This window comes from Tamandua tetradactyla, chromosome 11 (genome assembly GCF_023851605.1).
Source record: "Tamandua tetradactyla isolate mTamTet1 chromosome 11, mTamTet1.pri, whole genome shotgun sequence".
Lineage (NCBI taxonomy): Eukaryota > Metazoa > Chordata > Mammalia > Pilosa > Myrmecophagidae > Tamandua > Tamandua tetradactyla.
In genome coordinates, this window is record NC_135337.1 from 95,341,750 (window position 1) to 95,358,548 (window position 16,799).

At 61.8% G+C, this 16,799-nt stretch overlaps 1 protein-coding gene across 3 annotated transcripts in view; it reads left to right on the forward strand.

Annotated features, from left to right (window-relative positions):
- Positions 1-64: 64 nt before the first annotated feature.
- The window catches only part of MYO9B (myosin IXB), a 78,788-nt gene continuing 62,053 nt past the window's right edge, over positions 65-16,799 (forward strand). For all 3 annotated transcript variants that reach the window (XM_077122007.1, XM_077122009.1, XM_077122010.1), the window contains exons 1-2: positions 65-112; positions 13,324-14,209. In XM_077122007.1, coding sequence (XP_076978122.1) covers positions 13,373-14,209 — 837 coding nt within the window. In that variant the 5' untranslated portion in view covers positions 65-112; positions 13,324-13,372. The remainder of the gene's footprint in view (positions 113-13,323; positions 14,210-16,799) is intronic.

A 16,799-nucleotide genomic window follows, 5' to 3' on the forward strand; every position in this document is an offset into this window, starting at 1 on the left:
CCGCCCCTCCGGAACCCGGAAGCGGGGGAGCGGCGGGCGCGACGGGCGGGCGGAGCGGCGGGGCGGGCGGGGACCGGGCCGGGACCGGCGGCGCGCGGCGGCCGAGGCCCAGGTGAGTGGCGGGCGCGCGCGGGAGGCGGCCGGGGCGGGGTCCGGAGCTGCGCGCCCCCGGGGGACCTGGATGCTGAGGCGGGAGCGGGGCAGGCGCGAATCTGAGGGTCGCGGCGGGGCTGCAGGGGCCGGAGCCACCGGGGGGCGAGGCGGTCGGGCGTCGAGGGGGCCGGGGGTCGCCCCGATGGCGCCGGCGAGGGAGCAGCTTTGGGCAGCTTCCCCGGGAAGGACGTAGCTTGAGGGGAGATTGGGGTTGCAGGAAACGGGGCTGGGAGGGGGAGCAAGCAGACGGGTGAGGGGCCCGGCGTGGGGGAGAGGTGCAAAGCGGGGAGGGAGAGCTGGGGGCCGAAGGGACGCCGAGCTGGCCCGGGGGCGTCTGCCCGCTGTTGTAGGGCTAGAGAAAGGGGGGGGGGCGGGCGCCTGCATCCAGTGGGCGTTCAATAAATGCCAGAGCCGCGAGTGGCCGCACGTCATGGGGGTGGGAGGACTTGGGAGGGAAGAAAGGGCGGTGGAAGTATCGGTAGGTTCTGAGGGGAGGGCCAGGGGTCCCCGTGGAGATGTGGGGTGCAGCGTCCCCCTGGGTTCCCAGACCCTTCCTGACTACGTCTAACTGTGGGGTAACTCACGAGGGAAGCTGGGCCTTGAAACTTTGAGGGCTGAGCTACTTTCCCCCTCGGCGGGGCTGCCCTGGGGTCTGGGGTCCTGCCCAGGCTGCTAGCCCACGGTGGGGGGGGCCGGAACTGTGTTTAAGGAGGCGGGAGCGGGGTGCTGGCATGCATGTGGCTGGGGCCACCCCCACCGTGTTGCATCCTTGGACTTAAATGGGTAAAAACGACATACAGGAAACGTGTCCCCCGGCGGTGAGCTCAGCCCCACAGCCGCTCCCCCGCGGCCTCTCCCCTCCTCTTTGTCCCCCGGGAGAGGCGTGGAGGCCAGACTGGATGGGGACTCCAAGCTGGAAGCGAGATGGTCCAGCAGCCACTGTCCCCGCATCTTTTCCTCACCTGCACATCTGGGTTCTCTGACGACATCCGGGGTGCCGGGAGAGGGCCAGGGTTACCCCAAAAGTGGGCTTGGTGTCTGAGTGACCCTGCGTGCTTGCAGGCATCTTACATCCTCCGTGCCTGGGGCCCGGCCCGGTCGGCTTTTGCAGGGGCCTCGTCCCTGGCTGGTTTGGATCGGTGTTCCTTCCCTTCCTTTCCTCTCGGCGGGCTCCTCATCTAGGACTGGCCTGAGAGGCTGGGAGCCTGGGTCCACAGCCCAGTGGCACACACAACTGGGCGGCTTGGGCGTAAAGACCACAAGCAGGCGGCCAACCCCTGCTCTTCCAGAATGTTCTGTCCCTTAGGGAAGGTGACTTTGTACCCCGCTTGCCCCGGGACATATGGTTAGTTGTGCATTTGCAGAGTGAGGGCTTGGCCCCCTCCCTAAGCTGCCCTGAGGATCCCAGCACTAGGGGGTCGTGTCCCTGGACAAGCCTTTTGCATGTTCCTCTACCTTGGCCAGTGTCTCCCAGCCTTTAAACCCATAACCCCCACCCGTCCCCGTGACCTCCGTGTCCTATACACACCCCCTTGAATCTTACACAGCCCCCCAGCCTCAGATCGTCCTTGAAGTGATTCCCATTTTTGTTCGGCTTTCCCTTCTACAGCTAATACTCCAGAAACAACTCTTTACGGCTTCTCCAATGGCCAAATACAGACTCCCAGTGCCAGCCCTGCTTCTGCAAGCTGCTCCTGTTTCCCGAGCCCTGGCTGCCTCCCTCTGGTGGGAAATCCCTGGGCAAGACCCCCCATAGGTCCTTTCCAGGCCCAGCTCCCTGAGACCTGGGAATCTCCTGGCTTCGGTTCTGCCAGGCCGTCCCTTCTCTCCCCCGCGGAGGCTGGGAACTTGCAGCCTCTCCTCCCTTGTGTCCCCCGGCGGGCGGGCTGTGCCTGCGAGGGCCCTGCTCCCAGCCAGGCTGGGGCTGACGGGGGCCCCCTGCCCTCCAGGGGGGTGTCCTCTTGGGCAGCCAGCGCAAGGGTGCAGAGGGGGGCTGACCTGGGAGAGCCCCAGCAAGTTTCCTTGGAGGAAAAGCCGAGCCTTGAAGCACGAGGCATAGAGTGCAGCCATGGGGAGAGGGGCGCAAGCAAACACTGCGCACATGGCTGTTAGGGGCGTCTCCTGGGGCAGGTGCCTGACTCTCTTAGGGCCGGCCAGCAAGGAGGTTTCGTTTCTGGTCAACAAGCCTGGAATGCAGGGTCTGGGAGGTGGTGGCCTCGGTCTCTGGACTCGGGTAGGGTTCTGGGTGACCAGAACGAAGGCAGAGTTTCCGCCCTGGCGCCAAGCGGGGTTTCTCTGCAGTGGGGTCATCTGGGGCATGGGGGGGGGTGCAGGCCAGGACCCCTGGCACCCGCCTCCAAGCTCGACAACCCAAAACAGCCCCAGATGTGGCCCGTCCACCTGGGCAAGACCCCTGCCCTGCGGGGGAGCTCCAGCTCTCACACCAGGTCTCCCTCGTCACCTCGATGTGCCCCCGTGTTTGCTGAGCTCCCCCTGAAGTGCCCCCAAGGACTGGACCTGTGAGGTGGGCCCTCCATCCATCCATCCATTCATCCCAAATGCGGAGGCATCGCGTCCCGGGAAGGGGGCTGTTGGGGGGGCCAAGGGAGGCTGGGCAGGGCCGGGGACTGCATGGGGCGCCCTGTCTTTGCTCCCTGGCTTCCTGGTGGAACCATCCCCAATTGAGCTGTTGCCTTTTCTCCAGGACGAGAGGCCCAGCCATGCTCCCCTCCAGAGCCGCTCAGGGGCCTAGGATCCCAACCCCAAGCTCGCACTGGGCCCCCAGCCCCCCTCCCAGGCCGTGACTTCGCCCCTTCCCCTCCCTTGGGAACGCGGCACATTCCAGCATGTTCTGGCTGCCCCCACTGTCCCACGTGCCAGTGCGTCGTCCCCGAGCCCCCAGCCCCGTGCCAGGCGGCCCCTTCCCGGGCGCCCCCCCCCATGGGGACAGGGCCCTCCGTGGGCCCCCAGGGACGGCGCAGGACAAAGGGCCCTGTCTGCGCATCCGGCCACTGCTCCCAGGCGCCCCTGTGGCCCGCCGGGGTGGGTTTAGGGGGCTAGAGGGTTCAGACGAGGCGCTGTGCAGGAAGGCAGCCGGACTCGGGACCCTTGCAGCCCTGGGAGGCCCTGGGAGGCCCGTGGCGGGGAATAAAGCTGTGATTCAAGGTTTGGCTCTGTGGGTGCAGTGACTGCACAGCCGCAGCCTGACTCACTCGTTTATTTCCAGCGCTGCCCTCCCCGCTCCCGACAGGGTAGGAGAAGGGGGGAGGGAAGGGGAGGGAAAGGGAGGGAGGACACACGCACAGTTACAGGGTCTTGTTACTGTTGCTTTGTCAGAGACGAGTCTCATTTTTATATCATCAAGGAAATTCCAAGGAGTAGTCAGGCTAAGGGCGAGTAGTTCCTTTTGCTCCGTCCCTTACTCGCTTAAACAAACCCCTTAAGGAGTAGGCGAATTGGCCGCATTGATGTTTCGCATTTTGTTTTGTTTTTAGTAATATTGCTCTTTTATTGTGCAGTCAGAAGAATTTGCCATTTTAACCCTTTGTGAGTGTGCCGTCCAGTGGCTTTTAGTATGTCCACAGCATGATGCGGCTACCACCTCTCTCAAGTTCCAGAATATTCCCATCGCCCTGAAAGGAGACCCATGCCGTTAAGAGATGGCTCCATGCTCCCCAGGCCCTGGTCCCGCCTCTGTCCTTGTGAGCCGACCTGCTCCCGACGCTGTGTGCACGTGGGGTGAGATGCCCGCTGGCCTCTTGTGTCTGGCCTGTTGTGCATATTGTGGCACTCTTGCCATGCATCCACGCTGCACGTGCTTCCTTTTCTCTGCTGTATAGTATTCCACTGTGGACCCGAGCCCCGTCGCATTTGTCCATTCTTCTTTTGGTAGACACTTGAGCTGCAGCCACGTTGGCGCTGGAAGTAACTGCTATGGGATTTTCTGGATTTCTTGCAAATCCCAACGTCCGAGGGAGCTGGGCTCCTGTCTGGCTGCAGAGAAGCCCCCAGACCCAGCCGACCCCACCCAGGAGTGATAAACAGAGCACAGGGGGCTCTGCTCCAGTGTTGCTGCTGCCAGGGGCATAGAGATCGTCTGGGGCAGGGGTGACTTTGGGGGGCCATTTACTATGGGGGGGCCTGAGACTGGAGAGGCAGAGGGCCACAGACGGAGCTGTAGCCGAGCCCTTGGGGTCTGCCCCGCTGCAGGAGGCCGAGGAAGGGGGCCCAGCCTGGAGATGGCATTGTGGGGGGCAGGGGCCCCACAGTTGGGAGGCCCCTCCAGGCTGCCCGCTCCCTGCTCGTCCTCTCTAAATACCTTGTGGCCAGACGGACACAGGCTTGGGACCCCGAGGCCCTACACGAGACCCTGACGTCTGCCCACGTTGGTTTTGTTATTCAAGCAGTGTGTCCCCTCAGCACGTCTGGCATTTGGGGTGGGGTCGTTCTCTGAGGTGGGGCTGCCCGGGCACTGTAGGGTGCAGAGCAGACCCCTCCAGCTGCCCCACCAGTTGTGCCGAGGAGCCACCACCGTCCCACCTATACCAAGTCATGACAACCAAAAATGTCCCCTTGGCAGGCTGGGCCAGGAGACTCAAGGCCAGTGTGGATAGTGGGGGACTGCAGGCAGCACCCCCTTTCATGGATACTCGTGACGGGCAACGCGGGCGTCAGCAGGAGGCCATGCTCGTAGGGAGGTGGCAAGGGCTAGAGGGGGCTCGTGGAAGTCCCTGGGATCCCCAGGGGCCAGAGCGGTGGAGGCAGGCTGTGGACAGGCCCTGCAGATGACCCCGGCCCCAGCGTGGTTCCTGCCCCCTCGTTGCGGAGATCCCCCTCTTCATTGGCCCCTGTTACACCAGCTCCAGGCTGACTGCCTTGTCCCAGCAGGGCTTCGTGATGGCAGCAGCCTCAGCTGCCTTTCCAGCTCAGGGCTCTGCGTGCTGCCACTGCTGCCTGGTGCTGGCAGCTTCTCGGCCCAGGTTTTAGGGTTCCCCAGCCTGGTCCCCAGGACCGGCTGCAGCTCGCCTTGAAGGCAGCGTCACCGAGGTCTGCCCTTCGCTCGGCCAGACCCACTTCCCCAGCTCTTCCTGGCACTTCCCTGCCTTCACACGAGCCCACTTGTCCCCAGAGAGGGTCTGAACTGTGCCTGGCTCCTCCTTCCCTGCCCTCCAGGGCCTGGCAGGTCTGCCTCCCACCTGTAACCAAAATCCCGCTCACCCCCAGGCCCCTGGAGCCCACTTGCTACCTACAGCCAGGGAGACCTCTTCCCATCAGAACTCAGGTCGTGCTGCTCCCTGCCTAAAACCTGCCATGGCTCCCCCCTGCCCCACATGAGCATCAAATGCCTTCTGAACATGACAGGACCCTGGGGGCTCTGACCTTCCTGCCCTCTGAGACCAGCCCTGTCCCGTGCCCCCCCCCACCCCTGGTCTGAAATGGCCATCCCACCCTCACCGCTGCCCGTCGCCCGGCTTCCCCACCTGCAGCTGGTGTGGTGCTGGAGCATTTTCCGTGGTGGAGGCTGCCCTGCGTTGGAAAATATTGAGCAGCTTCCCCCGCCTCCACCCAGCAGGTGCCCGTGGCAGCCCCCTCCCAGGAGTGACACCCAGACATATCCCCGTGTCGCTCCTGGCCGGCCCCCTCATGCCACGCAGGCTGTGCCCTCTGTGACCCCCGGCTGCGTGTCTCTGCTGGGTTCTGCGCTCCCTGAGAGCCAGGCCCTGCCACTGTCCTTCCCGCCAGTGCTGGCTGCCCCGAGCAGCCGCCGGCTCACCCCAGCTGTCAGAGCCCCGGGCCCTGGGGGGTGGTTGGCCGAGGGCGGGGTGAAGCCCGGGGGGCGGGCAGGGCCATGGGACGCAGCGGGGCACCCCGAGATGCCCCGGGCCACAGTGAACCCCTCGGCCGGGAATTGGGTCTGCAGGGCTCTCGGGATGTTTGGAAACAGCTGGAGGCGCCCAGCGGAGAGTGGCCTCCCTGAACCGTCCAGACCTGCTTCTGCCGAGCGCCCAGGACACCCTGATACCTGCGCCAATGGGGGGGGCAGCCTCACCCGACAAGAATGCGTTCCTTCACCTTCTGGAGCCCCAAAGGCCAAAATCGGGGTGTCAGCGCTCCCTCCCGCCTCCCAGGGCCTTTCCAGCTTCCGGGGCTCCAGGCGCCCCTGGCTCATGTGCGTGTCCCTCCCACCTGTGCCTCTCTCTCCGCATAACACCCCCATGTGTCTGTGTCCTGTCTCCTCTTCTTAGATTTAGGGCCCCCAAACCTGGGTAAGCCCTCCTTAGCTGTGTATCAGCAAAGACCTGACTTCCAAACGAAGTTGTCTCCTGAGGTTCCAGCCAGATGTGGATTTGGGGGAGGCGATGCTTTTGATCTCCTTGGAGCGCCCCCCCCCCTTTTTTTTTTAACCCATGGATGCTGTGTCGCATGTGGGCTGCCTTACCCAGCCGCTCCCACCCAGGGGCTGCCGATCCCCCATCACTGTGGCACTGGGGCCACTGAGCCCTGTGATGCCCCGTACCCCAACCTGCTCGGCCCCAGGAAACTCAGCCACTCCCCCCGACACCCCCACACGTGCGGATTGTCCCCCTGAGCCCCGAGACCAAGGAGAGCTGAGGGGTTATTTCACCCTCCAGCCCTGATCCCCCACGGCGCGAATTCGCTCTTTTCGCCCGTTACCTGCTTGTGTTTCCAATAATTTCCCAGCACCGTTTTTTCTTAAGGAAAACAAAACAAACTAAAAAAAGGCTCAACGGGTTCAAAGAAACATGCACGCAAAAATGGAAACGTGCTAAATTAGAAGGCGCTTCCCCAACGATTCCGCTGTAATGCTAGCCTTCTCCTTTTAGCCCGGGGATGATTTCATCCAACAAACATGTGGCTACAAATTACGGCCTTGCACAAACTAAACGGCTGCGCTTCGCCTTCGGGAGGCCCCGTCTGCCTTGTTTTCTAGTACATTCCAAACCGTGCACCAGACCAACCTGCACAGCGCTGGTTTCCACGCACGCTGGACGCCATGCTAGCCCTCGAGAGCCACTCGCTGCAGATCTGTGCGCTCGCCACCCCAGAACCTAGCTTGTGCCTCCCTTTTCCCCGGCCCCTCCTTTCCACAAAGAGCATGAGCTAAAGGCCCCGTGACCCGAGGTTCAGTCTTCTAAGACAGCAGAAACTGCAGCAGCAGCCTTGCTTTGACTTTCCCTCCGACTGTGGTCAGACCCACGTGACGTGAATGTCATCACGAGTGGCGAGTGTGTGCCAGCACCGCCTCAGTCCGTTCCAGAACATTTACATCGCCAGCCTGCCGTTTCCACTCCACCGAGCCGCCCCTCCCTTGGCACCCATGGACCCCAGATCCCTGCCCCCCTAGATCTGCTTTCCCTGCTCTCCTGCCCAGCATGCGGCCTCCGGAATCGGCCTCCCACCAGCCGGCACATTCCAGGATTGCGCAGCTCCGGATTGCAAGCCGGGGAGCCCGTCGTGGCCAGGCCCTAGGGCTCAGGCCACGTGGAGACCAGACGGGAGGAAAACGGCTGCCCCAGGAGAAGAGGGCCAAGCCGCTCAGAGGAAGGCGTCTGCCTGGAAAGCACCGTGCAGGCTGTGACGATGGAAACAGCGGGGCATAGGCAGATCGCCGCGGCCACAAGCAAGGCCACGTGGGCAAAGTGATGCAACGTGCAGCCTTCGGGGCGGGGCGCATAGGTCGGGAATCGAACCCAGGTCTCCCGCCTGGCGGGCCAACATTCTCCTCAGGACCACCCCTGCACCTCTGAACATGCAGAAGGACCCCTGAGGCCAGCGGCGAAAAGAAGACTCACTCCTAAAAAGTGTTAAAACAATCGCTTCATCGTGATTTAGACCCCTCACATCTGCGCGGAAACCCAAAGTGAGACTGGGTTTGGGAACAACACCTTTGCAGGTGGAATGAGATGAGGATCTTACAGTGCCCAGTGTCGTTTAGAGGGAAGATGGGCACAGGAACTGGAGGGATGCAGATATAAACGGCAGCCTCTGGAAGGAACTGACCCTGCGATGCCTTGATTGCCGGCTCCCTACCTTTTCACTTTTTATTTTTAAATTTATTTTTATTGTTTCTTAAAGTTTTTTTGTGTATGCCTGTTGTTTCAAACCCCCCAGTTTATGGTCATTTGTTACAACCGCCCTGGGAAACAAATCCACATGCCAAGCAAATTCTTAGATGGACAAATGCTTAAATGAAACCCTGGAGATGAGAGATGCAAACAACACTTGGAGGTTGGTGTTTGTCACATGTGGGAAAGGAAAAACCAGTTAACATCTCAAAAGAAACAAGTTCAAGATCTGATTGCCTCAAAATATAATGTTTGCATCAGAAAGCGCTGTAAACAGAAAATAAATTGTAATGTGTTGGGTTTGGCAAATAACGGGACACAAACAACCATCCTATGTAAAGAGCACTTCCAAAACAATAAGATGAACAGTTTGGGTTTGGTAGAAAAAAGATTAGCAACTGACAAGAAGTTTACAGATGCGTGTGTGTGTTTGTACTGTACTTGGTTAATATAGTTGAAAAAGCATGATTTTATGGTCAAGGAAATGTAAGTGACAAGCTACCTTTTAGTGTGTGCCCGTTGGCCGTGGGTTGATAAAAATGCTCATTCTCGGTGCCAGTGAAGATGCTGTGAGATAGAGACTCACACTGCTCCCGGTGGACCTATAAATCGGAAGTCGCTTTGGCAGAAGAGCTCAAGGGTTTCTGTGGTGTGGCTGGGCTTTGGCCCTTGTCATGAGAGACGGGGAGGTGGCACTCTTGGGGTTTTGTGTTGGGAGTTGTGCTTCCAAGGAGCTGTGTCGTGAGCGGCCCAGAGGCTCTGGGATGGGGAGTGGGGCCAGGCCCAGGTCCCTGTCCGAGATGCAGACGAGGGCAGGGAGGACCCGGGAACCTGGGGTTGGGACACTGGGTGCCAGAGCCCCTGTGCGCACTCAGACCTGTCCTCTCGGCAGAGCTTGTGTCCTGGGGGGGACGGTGGCATCTCGGGACTGGAGCGTGGAAGCCCTGCCATCTCCAGGAGGCTTGGGGGCCTGGACCTGAGCGGTGTGGGAGCCCGGCTGGACGCGGAGCAGCCTGAGTGGGCCCCGTGGGTGCCAGGATGCCAGCTGGTGGTGAGGGCAGGAGGTCTGGACTGCGGGGTGTGGAGCAGATGCAGCGGCATGGAGGGGAGAGAGACAGGGTCCGTCCTGCCCTTCTGGGAAGAGCAGGGTGGGAAGGCATGAACCTTGGCTCTGCAGGCCAGGGGTCCAGGCGGGCATTTGGGGGAGCAGCAGCAGCCTCAGGTGGGGGGGCCTGGGTATCCAGCACCTGTTGGTAGGGGAGGGGGATGCGAGTCTGGGGGATACTTGGAGGCGCAGGCTTCCCTGGGCTGGGAAGAATATGTCCGCATTTCTCGTTGTTAGGCAGAATGTGGGAGCTGATCCCCTGGGGTCCTCCCTGCCTCTCCAGAGAAGGACCCAGAAAGGGAGGAGGGGAACACTCTAGAAGGCCTTCGCACCCTCCAGGTACTGGGGCGCTGGGTGGAGGCCCCAGGTGGGCTTGGCGGGAGCTGGGGGAGGGCCACCGCGGCAAAGCGCATACGGCCAGCGGCTCAGCACAGCAGGAAGGCATTCTAGAGCCAGAGGCCAGAGGCTTGGAGTCCAGGGGTCAGCAAGGCCGTTCCCCCTCCAGCCTCGTCCAACCATCCTTGGCTCGTGACCATGGCCCTCCTGCCTCTGCTGTGAAGGACGCTCAGGGCCCACCTGACCCAGTTTGGCCTCGTCTTTAAAGCCCTATTTTGAAATGAAGTCACATTCGTGGGACCAGGGAGTCCTTATGTCGTGGGACAGTGGGAGGTGGACACGTCTTTTGGGGACACAGAGCAGCCCATGAAGTTACCCCCTCCCAGCAGCCTCCCTGGGCCGGGTGGCCTCCAGCTGGTTCCTTCCTGGGGGTGGGGGGGAGGTGCCTTCGCTTTGGCTTCCCCCTCCCCGCAGCCCCAGCGATCAGCAGCCGCCTTGAGCAAGCCTTATCCACTTCCTCCTGCCAGGGGTGGGGATGGGCCTGTGGCCGCGGGTCCTGTGACAACCCCGTCCTCCCACGGCGGGGCTGCACAGCGTGTGCCCCAACCAAAAGCCAGAGCCTAGGCTGCGGCTGCCCTGGGGCCCACAGAGGCCGAGTTTCTGTACATGTGTACACGTGAACGCATGTTCATATACGAGAGTGTACATGAGTGCGTGTCCATGAATGAGAGCACATGAGCGTGTGTCTATATAAAAAGTGTGCACATGGGCACATGTACATGAACATGTGTGCACAAGTGCATGTCCGTATACAGAAGTACACATGAGCGCGTGTCCATGTACAAGTGCATGCGAGCGCATCTGCATGTACATGAATGTACTTAAGGGTGTGTCCGTGTATGAGTGTGCACATGAGTGTCCATGTACAAATGCGGACGTGAGCATGTGTCCATGACGTGAGTGTACTTATGCATGTGTCCATATACATGAGTATACCTGGACGTGTGTCAATACACGTGAGTGCACGTGGTGGTGTGTGTTCACACATGTATTCCTGTGGCCGCACTCGTACTGACTGGCTCTGGCTCCCAGCTCTGGTTTGCTGCGGCAGCACTCACATCCCTGCGAGCACTCGCCGTCTGCACGTCCCCTGTGAAAGCCCCGTGACCAGCTCCTGTCGCCTGCACGGCCCCTCACATGGCCCCTGCCCTGGCAGACCTCGGACTCTGTTCTGGGGCGGGCGTCCTGGGAGCTGAGTGGCCGGTTTCCAAGCCTGCAGCATTATGAAAGGAGAGCCAGAAGTTTTGAAAACTACAGTCTTGTGGGGAAACAGTTCCTTTCATGATCTGCGTCATCATTTTTTAACTTCTTATCTTGAAATGCACTCAAACATTCAGACAGTTAAGAAAATAATGCAAACCCTATACGGTGCACTCCCACACGCCCCTTTCTCCCAAATACCCAGACCCACCCGTTTTAACTTATTGCCCCGTTTGCCGTATTGTTCCGTCACTAATGTGGTTTTGTATCTTCTGGCTCTTCTGTGTACGGCCGAGTCCTCCCGGAAATGTTACAAACGTCTCGAGCACGTTGCACACCACGGAGCTGCATTCAGACCCATTACCACGGGGAGCGAACCATCGGGGCCGATAACCGAGTCCAGTACCACTCGAATCTTATTTTTTAGATACATAACGTATGTCTCCTAAACCGGAAGAGAATGTGTCAAAACTACTTAATGGGGAAGAAAGTTATGAAAAGTGAACACCCATTTCCCCTCCTGGCCTGTCCCAGCACCTGCAGCTCCTTGCAGCCTCGCTCCGCCCCCCAAAACACCTTCTAGCTCTCGCCAAACTTGTCTTCCCAGAGCCAAAAACATCCTGGCCTCTGGGGGACTTGGCCCCTCATGGTGCTGAGTCATCCCTCTGTCTAGAGCAGAGATCAGCAAAGCTTCTGAGAGTAAATATTTTCAGCCTTACGGGGCAGTCTCTGCCCTGACTCGTGGAGGTTGCGGTCCTAACAAAAGCTGCCACAGACAACATGCAAATTAAGCTATGTTCCAATAAAATTTCCTTTACAAAAACAGGGAGTCGCCTCTCACAGCCTCTTCCTCTCCTTTTGCCTGCCCTGCAAACGAACTCCTATTCAGCCCTCAGAACCCTCTCAGCTGTAGCCTTCCCCCAAAGCCTGCCCTGACCCAACAGCACAAGCACTCCCCTTGTGCCGCACTTTTACACCATCACGTTCATTTCTGCGCCGTCATCTCCTGCTGGGCTTGGAGCTGACATCCCTCACCTTTCTGTCCTCAGCCCTCCCAGGTGGTACACACGAGCCAATGCCCATTTTTCCATCACCAGCCTCAGCCATGTTTTCTCTCTCCCTGCAACCTCTTTGGTGGCAAAGGTATGTTTTCAAAACTTAACTTTCTGTGGGAGAAGAGTTTTCAATTTCCAGAAAAATCTCAAAGACTGTACAGAAAAGTCCGGTCTGCCCCTCACCAGCCTCCCCTTGCACCAGCCCCTCACATTTTCAGGGCACAGTCATCATGGCTGAGACATCGACACCGGCCCATCGCTAACAACCAACCCTCAGTGCGACGCACCCTGCCCAGTCTCCCGTCCAGTCCCCTGTCCCCATCGTCCTTTGCTGCCCCATCCACCCGGCCCACGCGCCCAAGGGACATCCCTGCCTGGGCCTGCCCCGTGCTTTCTCGAGACCCAACGGGGTTGCAGCTGGGAGCGGCAGGTGCCCCTTGGTCAGGGACCACGTGGAATCGGGGCGCCCATCACCCAGGGCTGGGACCCGGCGTCGAGGTGTGGCCAGAGCCGCACCTCCAGGGCCCCCGTGCCTCCTTCCTGCCACCCCTGGCAGTGGCTCCATTGCTCCAGATCTCGCATCTCTCTTCTTACACAGCCTTGCCCTGTCTGTCCGTCTGTGTCCAAATCTCCCTCTTACTAGGAAACCAGCCCACGGATTTAGGGTCCCCCCACATCCGACCCCACCCCAGTGCACCCTCCGCAGTGGCCTGTTCCTGAGCAAGGCCCTGTACTGGGACCTCGGGTTGGGACTTGTGTGTACTTTTTTAGGGGGCTCGTGCACACGCATCAGTCCCCAACCATGTTTTCAGTGGCTCTCCCCAACCCGTTCTCCTCCTTGCTGGGATTGGGGGGGTCCCAGGTTTCTGGGTACTTGAGGCCTTATTCTTCCCAGCTCACATCTCAGCAGTCTGTGTGAAGCAAGGATATGATTGGGGTCTGGAGGGCTGTTGGGGATGCCCTGTCTCCGGGAGGTGGGTGGGACAGAGATGGAGGTGGCCATGGCTGTGGGACCTGGTGTGGTGGGGAAACTGAGTCTGGGGGGGAAGGGAGCTCTCACGGGGGCACCTGTCGCTGCTGCCCTTGCCTCACCAGCCTGGGTCCAGACATTGCGGATGCAGCAAATACAGCCATGTCCTAATAAAACTTTCTTTCCAAAGCAGGGAGTGGGTCTACCACACCCTCCTCCCTTCCTTTTGCCTACCTGGCACATGAACTCCTATTCAACCTCCAGGAGCCCTTTCAGATGTTGCCCTCCCAGCCACGGGGTCCGATGCCCCAAGACCCTGCCACCCTAACCACACACCTTGCTCTCCCCCACATCCAGGACGTGGCCCCCAGCCCAGGAGGGATGCTGAGACGCGGCCGGAGGCAGCATGAGTCTGAGGGAGGCCGGTGGCCCCGCGAGCCCACACAGGGCACCCTACCTCCTGCACATCTACCCGCAGCTGCCTGGCGGGAACCCGGCCTCCTGTCGCGTAGCGGCCGGCAAGGACACCAGCTCGTCCGACGTCATCCGGGATGCTGTGGCGCACCTGCAGCTGGATGCCAGCAAGCGCTACGTGCTGGTGGAGGTGAAGGAGGCGGGCGGCGAGGAGTGGGTGCTGGACGCCAGCGATGCCCCCGTGCACCGCGTGCTGCTGTGGCCACGCCGGGCGCAGGACCAGCACCCGCCCGAGGACGGCTACTACTTCCTGCTGCAGGAGCGTGGGCTGGATGGGGCGCCCCGACCCCCAGCCCCGCAGCTGCTAGCGCAGGCCCGGGCCGCCCGGCGGCTGGTGGAGCGCGGCTTCCTGCCGTGGCGCCAGGCCGACTTTGATGACCTCTGCAACCTGCCGGCCCTGACCGAGGAGAACCTGCTGGAGAACCTGAAGCGCCGCTTCCTGCAGCAGAAGATCTACACGTACGTGGGCAGCATCCTGCTGGCCGTGAACCCCTTCCGCTTCCTGCCCATCTACAACCCCAAGTACGTGAAGCTCTACGAGAACCAGCAGCTGGGCCGGCTGGAGCCGCACATCTTCGCCATCGCCGACGCGGCCTACCATGCCATGCTGCGCAAGCGCCGCGACCAGTGCATCGTCATCTCAGGCGAGAGCGGCTCGGGCAAGACTCAGAGCACCAACTTCCTCATCCACTGCCTCACCGCGCTCAGCCAGAAGGGCTACGCCAGCGGCGTGGAGCGCACCATCCTGGGCGCCGGGCCCGTGCTCGAGGTAGGCCTCAGGGGGGCACGGGGGGCGTGGGGCAGCCCCAGAACCGCCCTAGAGTTCGGTGTGCAGGGACCGCTGTGCTGCGCGCTGGGCCCCCCACAGCTGGGAGCCGAACCCCGGATCCAGGTGCAGCCGAGCCCGGCCTCCTCCCCCTCTGCACCCCACTGTCCGGGGATGGCCACCCTCGCACCGCGTGGCCTCGTCTCAGCTCGGGGCGCTTCCTTTTTTAGCCGAGTTTTACAGGGATTCGGTCACGGGCCACATTGCCCGGCCCAGCCTGCCGTCACCAGCTCGCGGTATCGCCACGTAGTCATACATCTCTCACTGCAAGTTTAGGACAGTCTCCTGCCCCTCAGGAAAGAAATGAAAAGCGAGAAGGCACCCCGAGCAGAACCCCCCTCCCCCCATGGGTGACCCGTGGCGCCGGCGTCGGGCTCCTAGCATGCGGCGAAGGAGTGTTAAGACGTTCCTGTTAACTCGCGTCCGCCAGCCATGGCAGCACGTTTTCCCCACGTGCCCCCTGTTATGAACGCCTCTAAACGTTGACGCGTGGCTGTTCTAGGTCGCGAGGGGACCCTTTCGTCTGCACCGTTGAGCGCGCCCCTGGCCCACCGCGGGAGCCCGTGTCATCCGTTCCCACGGTCTCGCCTCCAGCTTCCCCTCGGCAGCTTCCCCTTTCCACCACGCCTGCCCGCAGCCTAACGGCGTTCTCAGACGTGGTCACAGGGCCCGTGCTGTAGACAAGCCCTCCTTCATGGGGGGCGTTGCCCCGCACCCCTCCCCTGCGGGGACTCTGAGCACCCCAGAATCATCCCCTTGCCCCTGTCACTACAGAGTCAGGATTTCTGAACCCCAAAGCCAAGTCCCCCCCACAAGGGGCCGAGTGACAGCACAGGTGGGGATCCCCTGCCTCATCTGCTGTTAAAGTGGGGGTGCTGGTCAGGGAGGAACGGGGTCCTGGGAACCAGAATGGGGACGTGTGGGCAGACGCCGATAAGACTGGGGACACAGACCCCGAAACCTATGCCCATCTGAGGGGTGACCCACGCTTTGCCAAGGACCTTGAACTGGATCCCCCAAGCTGGGTGCTGAGGGCACCCCCTGCCCGAGACCTAGGACTCGCAGGCCTTGGAGGTGAGGTGCAGCACGTAGCCCCTCCTTCTGGAGGTCTCGTCCCTCCGAGAAGATGGCGCGGCTTTCCCCTCACGTGGGCCGTGGGATCGCACGTCTTAGAACGAACAAAGCACAGCCCTGTCTTCCGGTGATGGCTGGGGCCACCCGCGGGCTCAGGGGCTCAGGGCTGGGGTCCAGGACTCGGTTTCCAACTCAGTTCCGGGACGACCCGAGCCCCTCGGCACGGGCGTGGGGGGCCACTTTCCCTGGCCGCCTCGACTCTGGCCGTGACCGTGTCCCTAGCTGGAGGGACAAATGAGGTCGCCACGGGGGTTCCCTGCTGTTACAACTAGGCAGCGCCTGCTGTGTACACTTCTGCCCCTCATCGTCTCCGGAACCCGCAGCGGGAACTTAGCCAGGCCCGTGGCGCTGACCCCGTGGCAGTGTTGTGTCCCCTCCACAGGTCTAAATGATGACGGGCAGGTGGCTCTCGCGTGCCGCTTCTGCCCTGCAGGCGGAGCTGCCCGGCTGTGGGCGCCAAGCTTTGTTTCCGTCTCTGTCCCTGCGTGCCCTTCCTGCTGACCACCGGGCAGGTGTCCTGCCAGCATCCGCCCGGGCCCAGCAGCTCTCCTGGTGGCCAGGATCGCCCAGCGCAGGGCGAGGAAGCAGCCGGGACAGTAAGCGCCGGCCTGGGACATGGCACCAGGAGGTGGCAGTGGGGCGGCGGGAGGCAGGCCAGGCAGCCGGTGGGCATGGGGAGGGCCGGGGGGGGAGCGCACAGGGAGTCCCGGAGCGTGCCGGCCTGGAACCGGACATGGGGGGGGAAGAGTGCAGCATTGCCAGGGTGGGTCATGAAGGGCCTGGGGGCCTCCAGGGAGGGTGCTGACTTCTCCCTGGGAGGTGAGGTCGGAGCTGGGGCCGTGCCAGGGTCTTCCCTAGCCCTATGAAAGGAGAGGCTGAGCTATGCCTGCCCCGCTCCCTTCCCCCACAGACCCCGCGATGCCCGGGTGCTAACGGCCCCTCCTCACCTCTGCTGAGCCCTGACCCCTATCCGCCAGCACTCAGGCCCCTGTGGGGACGGCTTCCCAGGGTGGCGGGGGCCGGGGAACCCTATAGGGCCGGGCTCACAGCGTCTGGGTAGCCGCGGGGACCTGGCCCAGCACCCAGAGGAGAAGCCACTCTACGACTCCCCTGGGGGCAGAGTCCGGGGAGGGAGGCCCCCATCCCACTGCTGAGACTGTCTCACGCCCAGCCCCCACTGTGCCCGTTCCTCTGCTGCTGCTCAGTCTGCCCCCGGGAACCCCGCACCCCGGATCACCCCAGGGCCCCCAGCTGGGCCACATCCTTCCCGTCTCGCCCCCGATCCCGTTGCCGAGCCCTTGTGGCACATCCTCCCGCCTCCCATGACACGGGCAGGCTCCCCCTGATGCACAGGGAGACTGAGGCATGCAGGCAGAGCTGCTCAGCCAGGGGACAGAGA